Source organism: Leopardus geoffroyi, chromosome E1 (assembly GCF_018350155.1).
Source record: "Leopardus geoffroyi isolate Oge1 chromosome E1, O.geoffroyi_Oge1_pat1.0, whole genome shotgun sequence".
Taxonomy (NCBI): domain Eukaryota; kingdom Metazoa; phylum Chordata; class Mammalia; order Carnivora; family Felidae; genus Leopardus; species Leopardus geoffroyi.
The window spans coordinates 37746631-37762045 of record NC_059330.1 but is presented as its reverse complement, the minus strand read 5'-3'; the positions used below and the strand labels follow the sequence as shown (position 1 = coordinate 37762045).

The following is a 15415-nucleotide window of genomic DNA, read 5'->3' as shown; positions in this document are numbered from 1 at the left end:
CTGGGGTCCCACTCCTTTAAGATCACTGGGGGTGGAGAAGGAACCACAACCAAATCCTGGCAGTGTCCTCTCCAGGACTGGGGAGGGGGTAGGCTGATCTAAGGACCTCCCGGGGTCTGACGGGACAGTGGGCAGGCACAGTTAATCCACACTCTCTGGCAAGCAAGTGAGTCCTCCTCCCCACCCCTCCCCTGCACACGGTGAGAGGAGCAGATGGCCAACCACACAGTGACACACACGAGGCAGGGGAGCGGCAGCAGGTGATTAGAAGAAACGGGGGGCTCCTCTCTGCCATCCCCACCCACCTTGTCCCCTGGCTCCCTCCTCAGCCTGCCTCTTGTAACTAGGGGTGCTGCGCTAGGCCTCTGTCAGAGACAGGAGCCGTCAGAATACGGAGGGAGGGAGAAGTTAATGCCTTGGGCGGAGGGGCTGCTCTGGGCTGCTCTGCTACGAGAGTCTACGGCCCTGAAACAGGACTTAGGGGCTGAGTGACCAGGGGCTCTGGTTTCAGAAGCGGGAAGAGTCAGCCCTCGGAGCCCACCAAGGCAGGAGCTGCAGTTATAGAGAGGCTTCTGAGGGTGACATCACTCGTGTCCCGACAGGCTGGGTCCCCCTACCAGCCAAGCCTCCTCCTGTCCAGATAACCGGAGGTGACCGGGTTCAGCACAGAGAAAAGCCCAGAGTCTGGGGACCGCGGCAGAGGTGAGGGAGCAGTCATGCGGTGCCCAGACTTCCCGGCAAGGGGACAGGATCTGGCTCCGACAAATGCCTCCTTCCTCCTGAGAAGGGGCTTTCAGATGGGAGGGCTAGGGTGGGGGTATGCTGTTCACAAGCGGGGATAGCCGGTATGTCAAGGGTGAGGTGCTCACAGCCCGGGACCTTTCTGCCTGCCCCTCGGGCCTGCCCAGCCTTCTTATAATCACCCGCCACTGTTAGTGACCGAGGCCGCAAATGCCACACTGTACCCTTTAAATCTCCAACAGGTCCGCTGGAGGAGGGGAAGGGGAGAAGAGAGAGGCAGGGTTCAGGGGCAGGAGGAGAGCACAGGGAGAAGAGAGAAGGGGGCAGAGGGGTGCAAGGAGAAAAGGAAGAAAAATTAAAAAGAGGAACATGCCCAGAAGGACACAGCCCATGAGAAATAAAAAGCTCAGGAAGGAAACCAGTGAAGGAGGGCGAACAAAGCCCCTACCCAGCCCGGGGAGGGGCAGCTGAGCAGACAAGGAAGCGGGCCCACAGGCAAGCCAGACCTCCCCAGAGTGGAGAAGGCCCTGCCACAGCCCGGGTCTCTGTGGTGGGGGCAGGGAAGGGCCCCGCTGGGGCAGAGCAGGGAAGCTGGGCGTCTGGCCAGGCATCTGGGACCCTTGGGAATGCGAATCCCACCCCCACTCCCACCCGTTCCCAAGCCCCTGCACTCACCTGAACCTGGGTCACCAGGGGGCACTGTCCTGCCAATGTTAGGCAGGAGGTACTCAATGTTGGGCACTGACTGAGGCTCCTTGTCATCCACAGGAGTCTGCAAACAGGAGGAGGGTCAGCCAGCATGTCCTCAGATGGCTGGACCGTGGATCCCGCAAAAGGGGTAACCTGAGGCAGGGCCCATGACTCCTCCATCAGATTGGGGCTCACCAACTGTCTCTCTCATCAGTCAGGCACTCTTGAAGGCAGGTCCTACACGTACCCCATTAGACTGTTTTGTGCCTTCTCCAACACCTTGACAACCCCAAAGGCCGGAGCTGTGTCTCCACCATCAGACTGGATCTTTCTAAGATCGATATCCTCCACATAAGACTGGAAGGTGGAGTCTGCCTTTGCTACTGGACTCAGTTTCCTTAGAGTGGCTTATACCTCCCCCCTTAGACTGGGAACTCATGAAGGCAAGGATCGTGTCTCCCATTAGACTGGAGGCTCCTGAGAAGAGGGCCTATGTTTCCTCCATCAGACTGGGAAGCCCCAAGGGCAGGGACCTTCCCCTGCTTGAGTCTTACTGCCTGCCCCCTCCCGGGCCCCAGCCTGAGATGCAGGCCCACCTCAGACCAGACCCACTCCACCCTCCCTCTGCATCACTTACTCTCTCTCCCTTGTCCTCGTCATCGCTGAAGAACCAGTCTGACTGCAGAGGAGACAAAAGGAAGTGGTGAAACTCAGCGTGGGAAGGGGCTGAGGGAAGACGGAGACACGGGCTCTGGACCTGCACAGTCCAGAGGACTCCACTCAGACGCCATATGGAATGGGGCAGGAGAAGGTCCTCCCTCTTCTCAACAACTCCCAGGCTGGCCTGGTCACTGGATGTTCCCAAGGGAACATGGCTTCCCAGGACCAAACCCCACAATGAGAAACCCTTGAGGAGAGAAAAGGCTGGACCCCAGTGCTGGAGGGAAATGCAGCCTGGAATGGGAAGGGCTGAGGATTGATGGAGGGCCAGTTCAGGAAAAGCTTCTCCGCCTATTTTTCACTAGACATTGTCCAGAACACATCTCTGGGGCTCGCTCCCAACCGCAAGCCAGAAGCGGGGACAGCAGCGCCATCTAGCGCAGGCTGGGTCCACTGCAGAGAGAAGGCCCACCTGTTGCGGCAGCCAGAAGAGTCCTGGGCACCACATTAGCTACTGGGGTTGCCACTCTCTCCCCCAGCCAGAAGACAGAAGTGCCGGGAGGGAAATGTTAGGAGGTTCCCTGAGGGGCAGGCAGGAAAGAGTTTTCACATAAATGCCAAACAGGATAGAAAATAAAGTAAAAATCTGATTCGTAAGTATGTTTTGTGAAATCTGAGAATCTTAAAGATAAAACCCTAAAAGTTTTCTGGAGAAAAAAAAAAGATTGCTTACAAACGGGCATCAGCTGTAACTAGAACCTTCAGCAGCAGCAGCAGCAGACATAAGAAGATAAGTAGTATTTTCCTGTATTGCTGGATTACAAATGCAGGAATTTTGAGCCTAGAATTTTATACCCTGCTAAACTCTCAGTTGAGTGTGAACTAAAGCTACTTGAAGACATCAGAAAGCTTGCTGCACAAAGATTCTCTTAACTGTGTATATGAGCACAGTTAAGAAATGACCCCGGGGTGGAGTGACCAGCTCGGAGAGGTCAGGATGAATGTCCACGGTCGATCCAAGCAAGGATACTCATATACACATACAATTGTACACACACAAAGTATATCCATGACACTGTGGATTTCGAACACAGAGGGAGAAACCGGTGACGGGTGACAGTACACTAAGGCACTTGGTTTTTAGATGTGGTGGAAGGAAGACAATGGATATTGATGAGCTTTAGGAATAATCAGTGAGAGTGAAGCATAAGTATGGGCTGTTATAATTGTATAATTAAACACAGATTAGGCTTTATGCATTGTGTAATTTTCTTTTTTTTTTCTTTTTTCTTTTTTTTTTTTTTTTTAATTTTGAGAAAGCGAGAGAGAGAGCATGGGAGGGGCAGAGAGAGGGAGAGACAGAATCCCAAGCAGGCTCCACACGCTGTCAGCACTCGGAGCTTTAACTCATGAACCGTGAGATCATGACCTGAGCTGAGATCAAGCTGGATGCTTCACCAAGCAGCCACCCAGGCTCCCCTAAATTATGTAATTTTCATATCAGGAAAACAAAAATCAATCCATCGAAAGCAAGGTAGGACAGATGGAAAAGAAATAAAATGAAAATGGGGTAAACAAAAAATGACACTTAAGATGGCAGAGGGAAGTCCCACCAACACAGAAATTAGAATCAATGAGTTAAGCTCACTGGTCAAAAGTTAACACACACAGAATATTAGGGGCGCCTGGCTGGCTCAGTTGCAAGTGTGCAACTCGATCTCAGACTCATGAGTTCGAGCCCCACATTGGGCATTACTTAAAAAAAAATACTGTTTGTTAAAAAATAAATACAATAAGACAGGGAACGTGGATTGAATGGATACGTATTACCCAATCAGACTGGGTAATTATGGCGGGAGCAAAGTGGGGTCAGGGATGAAGGGGGAAACAAGGAGGCTTGCAGGTTGATTATGACCACGTGCCATGAACCTCAGTTATTATTCGCCACAATCTGGCATATTATTAACTCAAATAAGTGGCAAAGGAGAGCAATGAGGAAGAGAAGAGAGGATAAGAAATAATGCAAGATCGAAAGTCAGTCTTCTCGGGCTCAAGTCCACCTCAGGTAAATGACTTCTTTGACCCTATTTACTTATCTGTAAAATGGGCATAACAGGAGTATCTACTTCTAAAATTGTGGTGAGAAGGAAAATGAAATCCGGTATGGCTATTATAAGAAACTAGAAATACCAAGTGTTGATGAGGATGTGGGGAAAAGGGAACTGTCACACAGTGTTGGTGGGAATGTAAATTGGTGCAGCCACTACAGAAACCAGCATGGAGGTTCCTCAAAAAAGTAAAAATAGAACTACCCTACGATCCAGGAATGTCTGGGTGGCTCAGTCAGTTAAGCATCCGACTCTTGACCTCTGCTCAGGTCCATGACCTCACAGTTCGTGGGTTCCAGTCCCGAGTCAGTCTCTGCACGGACAGCGTGGAGCCTACTTGGGATTCTCTCTCTCTGCCTCTCTCTCTGTCCCTCCCCCTACTTGTGCTTTCTCTCTCTGTCTCTCTCTCTCTCAAAATAAACAAATAAACTTAAAAAAAAAAAAAAAGAGCTACCCTATAATCTAGAAATTCTGCTTCTGGGTATTTTTCTGAAGAAAACAAAAACACCAAGGAGAGATATCTGCACCCTTTTGTTCATCGCAGCACATTATCTACAACAACTAAGACACGGAAGTGGCCAGAGTGCCCACTGATGGAGGAATGGGTCAAGAAGATGTGGCGTGTATATAAAATGGAATACAACTCAGCCACTGAAAGAAGGAAATCTTACCATCTGTGACCACATGGATGGCCCCTGAAGGTACCACGTATGCTAAATGAAACAAGTCACACAGAGAAAGACAAATACCGTATATGATCTCACATGTGGAATCTAAAACAAACAAATAAACGCAATCCAGGCTCATAGGTACAGAAAACAGGCTGGGGTGGGGCCGGGAGTGGGGGGTGGGCAACGTGGGTGAAGGGGATCAAAAGGTACAAACTTCCAGCTGCAAAATAAATAAGTCGCGGGGACGTAGCCTAGAGCACGATGACTGTGGTTAACAATACTGCATTGTGTTTTTGAAAGTTACTAAGAGAACAAGACTGAAAAATGCTCATGGCCAGAAAAACAATTGTAACTATGTATGGTGACGGTATATGTATAGCGCTGATCATCTCACAGGATATATACAAATACTGAATGGTCGTGTTGTTACACGTGAAACTAATCTCATGTCAATTATACCCTCCGCTTAAACATTTCAAAAATAATGAAATACCGTGTGTAAAATATTTAGTACAACACATTGCTAATGTACAATGAATGTTAGCCATCATTAAGAAAAAGTGCAGTCCCCAGAGACAGGCTGAATAGAGGGAGCCCTAAGAAGCCCAGCCTTTAATTCGGTTTGGAGGTATCCAAAAGTGCTGTGGGAGCCCAGAAGCTTCCGGGTAGCCCAGAGTTTTCTGGAAGAATTCACGCTAGCTGGTGCCACCCTGCTTTTGCACATCCCTGTGCCTGGAACGCTTTCTCCCTGTTCTGAATGGCTAAATTCCTCCGGGTGTCGTAAGACAGTTAAACTCGCCCCTGACTACGCTCCCAGCCCTACAGCCGGGGCAGGGTTAGGTCCTTCCATGGGCTTCCCTGGCGATAGCCCAGAGAATGAAGAGATGACATCTTCACTGAGGCACTGCTCCTTCACAGCAGGGCCTGGGTTCCAGTCACCTCTGCGTCCCAGCACCGGCACCTGCCTCTGGCATGCCGATGAGGTCAATAATGGTGGTCGCTAATTCATATAACACCTCTTACCTGCTAAGTGGCATTTTAAGTGCTTCACGGACATTAACGCATGTAACCCTCACAATTACCGTGTGAGGTGAGCATTATTATCATCTCCACTTTACAGGTGAGGAAACTGAGGCAAAAAGAGGGTAAGTCCCTTGTTCAAGGCCCCACAGCATGTAAGGAGCAGAGCCAGAGTTGAACTTCAAGCAGGCGGGCTCCAGAGCCAGTGCCCTCAACTGCTACCTCAGAGGTTCTCAAGCGGGGTGCCTCTGCCTCCCGTCCCCTGTGGGGGGGGGGGGGCATTTGGGAAAGTCGGCAGACATTTTCAGTTGTCACGACTGGAGGGAGGCTCCTGGCATCTAGCCAGAGATGTTGCTAACCATCCTGCGCTACACAGGACAGAGCCCCACAAAGAATCATCTGGCCCCAAAGGTCACTAGCGCGGAGGCTGAGAGATCCCGGTGTACGCAGAGCGGCAATCATGTTCGAACAAATGCCTTGACGTGGTCTTTGGGTTGCAGCTGACTTAGTAAACATGGGAATGTGCTGGTTGGTGACTTGCCACTGGGAGGACAGGAGCCCCGGGTAGGGAGGCCAGGTGATGGCCGCAAAGTCACCCATGACCTGCAGCCATCCACTGACGGGCCAGGGGCTCAGAGCCAGAGTCAGAGAAGTCTCTGCCGAGGTCCGATCCTGCCTGGGCCCGCGACTCCAGGGGCTCCGGGGGCCACGTGTTAGACTGGGGAGCTGAAATTTTCCAAGGGATAAGTTTTCCCAGACTAAGGGAAATGTTGGAATGAGAACAGGCTTTGACGTTCCCTCCCAAGGCTCAGAGCCCTGACCACCCAGTGGAGGAAGGAAATAAGCGGGCAAGGCCAGTCGGCATGACCAAAGTCTACCCCACTGCCTCACGTCTCTGACCCTGGCCGGCCAAGCCAGCTCTAGGATGGACCCCGGAGTCTGGCCTCCCAGCAGGGGCCGAGGAAAGCACCAACTTTGGACAGACAAAGCTGGCTTACAATCCTGGGGCTGCCACTTATAAGCTGCGTGACTTTGAGCAAGTCACTTTGCTTCTCTGAGCACCGGTTTCCTCATCTGTAAAATGGGAGTAACATGACCTGGTTTCCCTTCCCTAAAGTATCTGTGACGTTGCAGACGCTGAGGACCCCATTCCGCTGGCCAGCTGCCGGTCTTATTTCTCCTGGCAGGAGGGGGTCGGGTTCCATCCACAGGCAGATTTGGAAATGGGAAATCTGTGATTTTTTTTTTTTTCTTGAAAATCTAGGATTTATAAAAGCATCCCTTAGGGCCCCAGAAGGGGGCGGCGCTGCCCTGAGTTTGGCTCTAGAGGACCAAGGCCTCCTGCGCCCTCTGCTGGCCGCTCTAGGTTCTCATCCCATCCTGGACAATAACTAGACTCCTTAGACACAACAGGGCTTGTGGTGCTTCTGGGAGCCATGAGAAGGGGGGAGACCAGCCCAAGACATACAAAGGACAAGTGCAGGATCCTGTCTTAGCCCTTGTTCCGCCCTGCCTCATCTGCGTCCCCTCCCCGGGCATCACCATTTGCTCCCCCAAGCCTCAGTGGGGTGGCAAGGCAGAGCTCTGCCCCTGCTCCCTACACCCGTCTGGGTGTTTCTACAAGGACACTTTTCCTGGGGCCCCCTTCTGAACGTGCCCCTGCATTCACCCCTTGGCTGTCCAACCCAGCAGCACTTTCCCTGACCATCCTCTGCCCTCTGACCCTCACCCTCATCTTAGAAGCTCAGGGGCCTCCTGATTCTCCTGCTGGGAATGGAACATCCTAGAAAGACAGGGATTCTAGGATCTATTCCTGTTTGGTCCGGAAACGCAGCCCATCGCTTCGGAAGGGCATGTGCCATCCCAGGAGCATTTGCTGAAGCTGCCTCATCCTCCACTGAGCACATCCGCCCAGGCGAGCAGGAACGAAATGCCCAGGGGGACATGGCCTCAGCCTGGGGTGGCTGCTTACGTGCTGGATCAGCGTCTCCACGATCTTATAGCGATCAGGCATGTGGGTCACCATGTCTGCCATGTTGTCCTCAGACGTCCTCACCAGCGTCGGCCCGAAGACCAGGGCCAGGTTCCTGGGCTCCATCTGGGCAGGGGAGGAAAGCAGGTCAGCATCAACACTCCATGAGCTCTGACCTCCAGTCCCCCAGACCTTCCTCACCCCAGGCCCCTCAGGCCCAACGCCCATCCTGAGCTATGCCTGGCTTAGGGGACGGACACCTCCTTGCTGGGTAAGGCAATGCCTCGCAAGTAGAGTACAGGCCAGATTTCAGCCTCGCTCATCCCCAGGCCTAGCAGCTGAGAGCAGTGCCCAGCCTGCTCACCCATACTGTGCTAACAGTGACAGATGCCAAAATAGGGACCTGCTAGAGGTTCTAAGGGTATTTTAAAACTGGGAGCATTCCTATAGCTCCATTCATTTTTGCAGAACCAGAAAATACAGAGGTCTGATTAGAAAAACACAATGTGGCATGAGAGACTGGTTTAGTCTGTAGAGTGAGCAACGCTTGATTTTAAGGTTATGAGTTCGAGCCCCATGTTGGGTGTAGAGATTACTTAAAATATTTTTTTAAAAAGGAAAAAAAAAAAAGAAAGAAAGAAAGAAAGAAAAATGCAATGCAAGGGATGTGAGCTAAATCTGAGGATAGATTTCCATCAGACACAGAGGGACTGTGGCTCTCTGCCTCTGCGAGACCCTTCAGAAACTCCAGAGATGGCTCTCCAGGGAAGCAGCACTGGCTGGCATGGAAGGGTGGGGTGGGGACAGAGTGACTACGGAGGAGGGTGTGCCTAGAGGGCCTTGGGATTATCTGACCTGGAAGAGTCTAGAATATGCTGAAAGGACCCTATATGCCTCCTTCCCCCACATTCCACGCCAGAGTCCCCCCACCTTGTTTTTCTCCGAGTGGTCAGCAATGGTCTTCAGATGGCCCACGAGGAATTTGAGAGTCTCATAGTAGTGTCCTGGGAGATCCCGGATCTGGGCGGGAGCGAGAAGGGGCATGGGGCTGTGATGGCCTCCCCATCTCCCCAGCACACCCCACAGGGGCTCCCACCGCCATACCTCCGGAGTCTGGAAACCACCCTTTAGCCAGCCCCCTTGGAGAGATGGAGAAACGGAGGCCCAGAGCGGAGAAGGGCGTCTCCAAGGTCACAGAGGGAAGTGGCAGCACTGGGCTCTGGGCCTCCCCGGGGGGGGGGGGGGGGGGGGGGGTGCTCTCCAGGCCCAGTGTGCCTTTTGCCCGAGGGCGTCTCTCTTTCCTTACCAGCTTTCGGAGCGTCTTCATCCGCTCCCTCGAGTCTTCGATGCGATTGGCCTCGATGAAGTCGTTGTATTTGTCTAGAACACAGTGAAGACTCTTTAGAGAGGTGGGAGGCAGTCCCTTCTCCCACTCTCACGGTGCTTCCAAGCTGAGGAGGCCCAGGCTGCTCCAGCTCAGCGTCGGCGGGGCGGGGGGGGGGGGGGGGGGTGCTCCATGACCTTGCGTCTATGTGACCAAACCCACTACAGCTGCACTCAGGGGCGCACCCGACCTGGGGCAGCCCGGGTGTGTTTGGGAAGAAGCAGGACCTGAGCCGCACGTGGACACTGGAAAAGAGGTCCTCGTCCCAGGCTCTGGGACAAGGACACCACAAGGTCAGAAGAGGTTACCTAGAAAGAGGGAGGGGCCCTTTCAGCCTCCAGACGCCCACCCCACCTGTGTCAAAATGCCCCCCAACTCCCTTCAGAAGAAGTGCATGGGGAACTTTAAAACATGGAACAGGCTAAGTTTATTCTGAAACTCATCTGATGAGTAGATGCATAAGGAGAGCGGAGAACACTCTGTAAAGGAAGAATCACGAGGGAGGGCTTGTCCTATCCGATACTGAAACGCGCTAAAAAGATAGCATAGCTTCAGCAGCCTAGGCCTCACGGAGGAGGCTGGCCAAGGACAAGGACACAGAAAGGAGGGGAACAGGCCACGTGGATCTTTACTATGTGATAAAGGCAGCGTTTCAAATTTTTTTTTTTTCAACGTTTATTCATTTTTGGGACAGAGAGAGACAGAGCATGAACGGGGGAGGGGCAGAGAGAGAGGGAGACACAGAATCGGAAACAGGCTCCAGGCTCTGAGCCATCAGCCCAGAGCCCGACGCGGGGCTCGAACTCCCGGACCGCGAGATCGTGACCTGGCTGAAGTCGGACGCTTAACCGACTGCGCCACCCAGGCGCCCCAAAGGCAGCGTTTCAAATCAGTGGGGAAGGATGGAGGGGTCAATAAACGTCCCTGGGACAATTAGCTATCTTGTTGGGGGAACAAAAATCCATTTCCAGCCCACATAATAACACACAAACATGTGTGATTGCATTAGAGAGCCAAATGTCAAAGTTGCTAAAATCTTGGGAAAACCAAGAAAACGTCTTTACAACCATAAGGCCTTCCTAAACACGAGATGCAGGATCCATTAAAGATGAACAGCTTTGACTACACTTAATTGTTTTCAATTTCTGCCCTGAACAGTTAATAGGCAAATGGCAGACCGAGAGCAAATCTCCGCAAAAACTAGCAAAGGGTTAATACCCATAATACACAAGAGCTTGTCTCGTACAAATCGATACCAAAAAAGACAAACAGCCCAATAGGAAAATGGGCACACAGTCTGAACAGGAAATGAGAGGAAACAGAAAAGGCCAATAAACTAATGAAAAGATAGTTAATTTCCCTAATAATGAAAGAAATGAAAATGAAAACATAATGAGATGACATTTCCCTCAACCAATTAAGAGAAGTCTAATAAAATGCTGATAACATCTAGGGTGGATGGGGCCAATTCTCTCCTATGCTGTTGGTCAGAGTATGAACGAGGGCCTTCTTCTCAGAGGGCAGCTTGACATTAGCTTTCAAAAATGTTGACCAGGACTTCGACCTGGAAATTCTACAGTCTAGGAACCCACCTCTAGGACACCGATCCGGGCATGTAGGGACACCTTCAAGGAAAGTCATTGCAACGTGTTTTGTAAGAGCAAAAATTCGAACACAACCTGAATATCCATCAATAGGGGAGTGATTAGGCAAATTATAGTCTATTCCGACTACGAACTACCAGGTGGTTGATTTAAAAGAAGAATGGGGTAGAGCTCTTTGTACAGACACGAATGAATCTCAGAATGACAAGCCTCCTTTTGTTAAGAACCCCCACCCCCCCCCCACCCCCAGGGGTGTGCTGAATCCTGCTCACACCGGCTCCTGAGGGCCAAAGGTGTTCATCTCTTCTGACTCCACGTTGGTGGCAGCTTATCGGTAGCTTGAAATAAGGCACAGTAGGAGTAATTGTACCATGGAGACTACAGATCAAGGCTTTTTTCCCTTGAGAGCCAGATGGCAAACATTTGCCAGCACGCAGGCAAACTCACCCAACTCTAGACCCTATCTATGCATGGTTGTCTCCGTCACAGATGTAAGAGGGTCTGGGAAACAAACAGATCAGCGAACGGTCAAGAGCTGGGCTCTGGAGCCGGACGCCTGGGGCTGAATCCTGGCTCTGACACTGACAACGTGCGTGACCTTGGGCAGATGATTTAACCTCAGTTTCCTCATCCGTACAGTGGAGATAATAGTACCTACTCCATGGAGTTGTTGTAGGGAGCAGTGCTTGGCACATAGCAAATGCTCAGAAAGGGTCAGGACAGTCTCCAGGGAGAGGGACTAGGAGAGTGACAGGCACCTTCGGGTGTTCTTTATTTGCATCTATACTAAGTTTGTTACAAGCCCATGTTTCTCTTGTATTGAAACAAAAACCCAGGGTGCCTGGGTGGCTCAAGCGGTTAAGCCTCAACTTTGGCTCAGGTCACGAGCTCGCGGTTTGTGAGTTCGAGCCCCATGTCGGGTTCTATGCTGACAGCTTGGAGCCTGGAGCCTGCTTTAGATTCTGTGTCTCCCTCTCTCTCTCTCTCTCTGCCCCTCCCCTGCTCTCTCTCAAAAAAAATAAACACTGGGGCACCTGGTTGGCTCAGTTAGGCATCCGACTTTGGCTTGGGTCATGATCTCACTGTTCCTGAGTTTAAGCCCCACGTCAGGCTCTGTGCTGACAGCTCAGAGCCTGGAGCCTGCTCTGGATTCTGTATCTGCCTCTCTCTCTCTGCCCCTCCCCTGCTCACACTCTGTCTCTCTCTGTCTCTCAAAAATAAATGTTAAAACAATTAAATAAATAAGCATTAAAAACAACAACAACAACAACAAAAACCCAATGAGTAAAGCCAACAAACCCAATAAAGCGAAGTGGTCAGAGTGCAGCACAGACAGGTGTCCCTCCTCCTCCCGTCCTTCACTTCCACCCCCACTCACCGTCGGTGAAAAGAGGCTCAGGCAGTTTTCGGAAGAAGGACTTGAGCAGGCTGCTGATCACATTGAGGTCCTGCCAGCGCTGGGGAGAGGGCGAAGACGTCAGGTCCCAAGCAGGCCCAGCGGGGTGCGCAAACCCCATCCCCCCCCCCCCCCGCCCCCGGCCCAGCCCAGGTGCCCACGCCTCCATGCTAGTCTAGCCCGGCCCGGCCCTCCCTGGGGTACACCCACACCAAGCTCTGCCCAGACCAGGGAATCTCTGGCCTAAGGAGACTCATCGGGGTGGTGGCGGCAGAACAGCGCCCAGCTAGCTGGCCCCGACCCCTCCCTGCTCCAGCAAGCCCAGTGAGCTCCCGCATTTGCCCACCCACAGCAAGTACTAGGTACCTTCTTTGGTGCAAGCACTATGGGACGGAAGTGAGGGAAACCTTCTTGGTGGTTGGACCTCCTCGGGCCTACTAGCACTCAATCCTGCCTCCCAGGGCTCTGCATTTAGCGGAGAGCCACCCTTGGACCCCCTCTCCTTATCCATGACATAGCAGTCATTCATGCCTGGCACCTGCCTATCTCAGGCCTTTTGCACATGCCAATTCCCTCCCCTAGAGGTTTCTTCCCCTGCCCTTCACAGGCCAGCCTCCTCATCCTACCCAAATGCCATCTCTGCAGAGACGCCTTCCCTGACAGTCACAGCTAACACAGCCACCAATGCCCCTGCCCCTTCATCTGTACAACAGCCCTGACCTTGTTTCTTTCATGGCACTTACCACACTTTGTCACCGTTGTATGCATTTTTTTTCCTTCCCTGCCTACCTGCCTGGCAGGACTGTCTGTCCTGTCCTGTCTGCCCTGTCCCCCACTGTGCTCCTATCACCTAGTGAGCTCAGTTAGCCTGGCACCTATATACCCTAAGTGAATAGTTCTCAACAGGGGCAGAATCACACCCCCAGGGACAGAACCCCCTTGGTTTCCACAACCAGAGTCTGGGGATGCTTTTAAACTTTCTGTGATACACAGGACACCTTCCCACAACAAAGAATTATTCTGCAAGGCATCAAGATTGAGAAACCTGGGTTTTTTTTTTTTTTAAATGTTTACTTATTTTTGAGAGAGAGAGAGCGCGCAGGGGAGGGGCAGAGAGAAAGGGACACAGAATCTGAAGCAGGCTCCAGGCTCCGGGCTCCAAGCTGTCAGCACAGAGCCCGACGCGGGGCTCAAATTCACAAACTGCAAGATCATGACCTAAGCCAAAGTCAGACGCTTAAACAACTGAGCCACCCAGGTACCCCAAGAAACCCTGTTTTAAATAAATGGATGGTTGGGGCGCCTGGGTGGCTCAGTTGGTTAAGCATCGACTTCAGCTCGGGTCTGATCTGTTTGTGGGCTCAAGCCCCACAGCGGGTTCTGTGCTGACAGCTCAGAGCCTGGAGCCTGCTTCGGATTCTGTGTCTCCCTCTCTCTCTAACCTTCCCCCGCTCACAATCTGTCTCTCTCTCTCAAAAATAAATAAACATTAAAAAAAAATTTTTTTTTTTTTAAATAAATGGATTGTTGAATGCAAGAATGAATGAAGCATGGCCAGTCACTGTCCCTTGTGTCCACGAGGGGGCACCACCACCCCGTGCAAAGTCCAGGGTAACAGCCTTGACCGGAAGGGCTCAGAGTAACTCAGGTCCAGAAAACAAGGTAACACCTTCCACAAAGACACGCAGCTCCACAACACACACACTCAGTACAATGGCCCCACACCATCCCACAAACAATACCCTCCCCCTCAGGTTCATCAGGAGTTACGGTCACCCTGCCCACAGCACTTAACTTCCAGCAGTCCCCAAGACAGAGGACAGGACTGGTGTCGGAGACAAAACTACACGCCCAGCACACTCTGGGCCCTGACTTGGGTCCGCTGCCCCCCGAGCCCCGGCCATGCTTCTCCCTGGCTAAGCCCCAGCGAATGTGCTTTTGGGCATATCCACCCCAAGCCAGCACAGGGCCCGCCCACCTGCCCCATCACCTCCTGGCTGTTCTCATCTCTCAGCTGCCAAACCCAAGGCTTCTGGACCCCTCCCACGTGCACACATCTGCCACTCATCCCCAGCCTCACCTGAGCCCCCCTCTCCTCTGTCCCACACGGAGCCTGGCCCTTCATTCCTGCTGCCCACCCTCTGCCCACACAGCAGTTCCCTCCATCGTCCCACTCTGTGCCCCAACACCACCGTGTCCATCCTCCAGTGCACTCTTGGGGACTGCCTGTTTGTGCCATCACCCCACATCGGGGGGGGGGCCTGCCTGACACATTTTCCCTCTCGAGCCCTACTCCCCAGTTTCTGCCAGAGAGATACCACCAGCCTCCAGGCTCCTCCCTGCACCCCCCTTCCTCCCTCTCATGCGGTCAACTCCTAGAGCTGCTCCCATCTTCCTTATTCCCCAGGGGCCACCGTGTCCCCCTGGCCCCTTGCACTTCCCACATGTCAGCAATTTCTCCCTTGGATGCCCCGCTCTGGGCCTCCCTCATTTGTATCCGTCAGACATAAGCTAAAGCAGACTCCACTCTCATTTATGCCTCCCCAGCTGAAGAACCACTGAAGGCTCCCTATTGTCCCTACTGTCAAGATCAAAGACTTCAGTGGAGCCATCAAAAGCCCTCCACCTCCTGCCCCGGGCCTCATCCTCCCCACTGGCAAGCCCAGGAAGGAGGAATGAAACGGGCCTGTTCTCTGTCTCGACACTCAGACCCTTCTCTGGGATTTTGGAAAATGCCATCGTTCCCAGCCTGGACTGCCTTCTTGTCCACCTGCCCCCTCCCATTCACGCTTCAAAGATTCAAACACTCAAGTCTACCACCTGTTCCGGCCCTCGGCATCTTCTCCTTCCTCATCGCACAATCTGGCCCTTGGTGAGAGAGCAGCCTTCTCCCTTGGCCACTGTCCCACGCGTACTTATCTTGTCTCCCCATTTTTTCCCCAAGGGCAGGAAGACGGTCAGGTATCACATAAAGCTTCACTAAATATGTGACTCATGGGACTTCATTGCCCAGATTCCTGGTTTTCCAAAAATCTTTTTCAGCAGAGCCCCTTTTTGCCAGACAGAATCATACGTGAAAACCCAATATGAAAAAAAAAATGACATTAAAAACAGAACAAAGCAGATTTCTCTAGTTTGAGCAAAGACCGGGGTTCCTGACCTGCTCCCA

General features: G+C 52.3%; 1 protein-coding gene across 6 annotated transcripts in view; it reads right to left on the bottom strand.

Moving 5' to 3' along the window:
* Positions 1-15415, bottom strand: part of ARHGAP23 (Rho GTPase activating protein 23) — a 79942-nt gene that overhangs the window by 7524 nt on the left and 57003 nt on the right. For all 6 annotated transcript variants that reach the window (XM_045488609.1, XM_045488608.1, XM_045488607.1 and 3 more), the window contains 6 exons: positions 12229-12307; positions 9169-9242; positions 8793-8882; positions 7863-7988; positions 2069-2110; positions 1417-1513 (listed from right to left, as the gene is read on the bottom strand). In XM_045488609.1, the coding sequence (XP_045344565.1) occupies positions 1417-1513; positions 2069-2110; positions 7863-7988; positions 8793-8882; positions 9169-9242; positions 12229-12307 (508 nt within the window). The remainder of the gene's footprint in view (positions 1-1416; positions 1514-2068; positions 2111-7862; positions 7989-8792; positions 8883-9168; positions 9243-12228; positions 12308-15415) is intronic.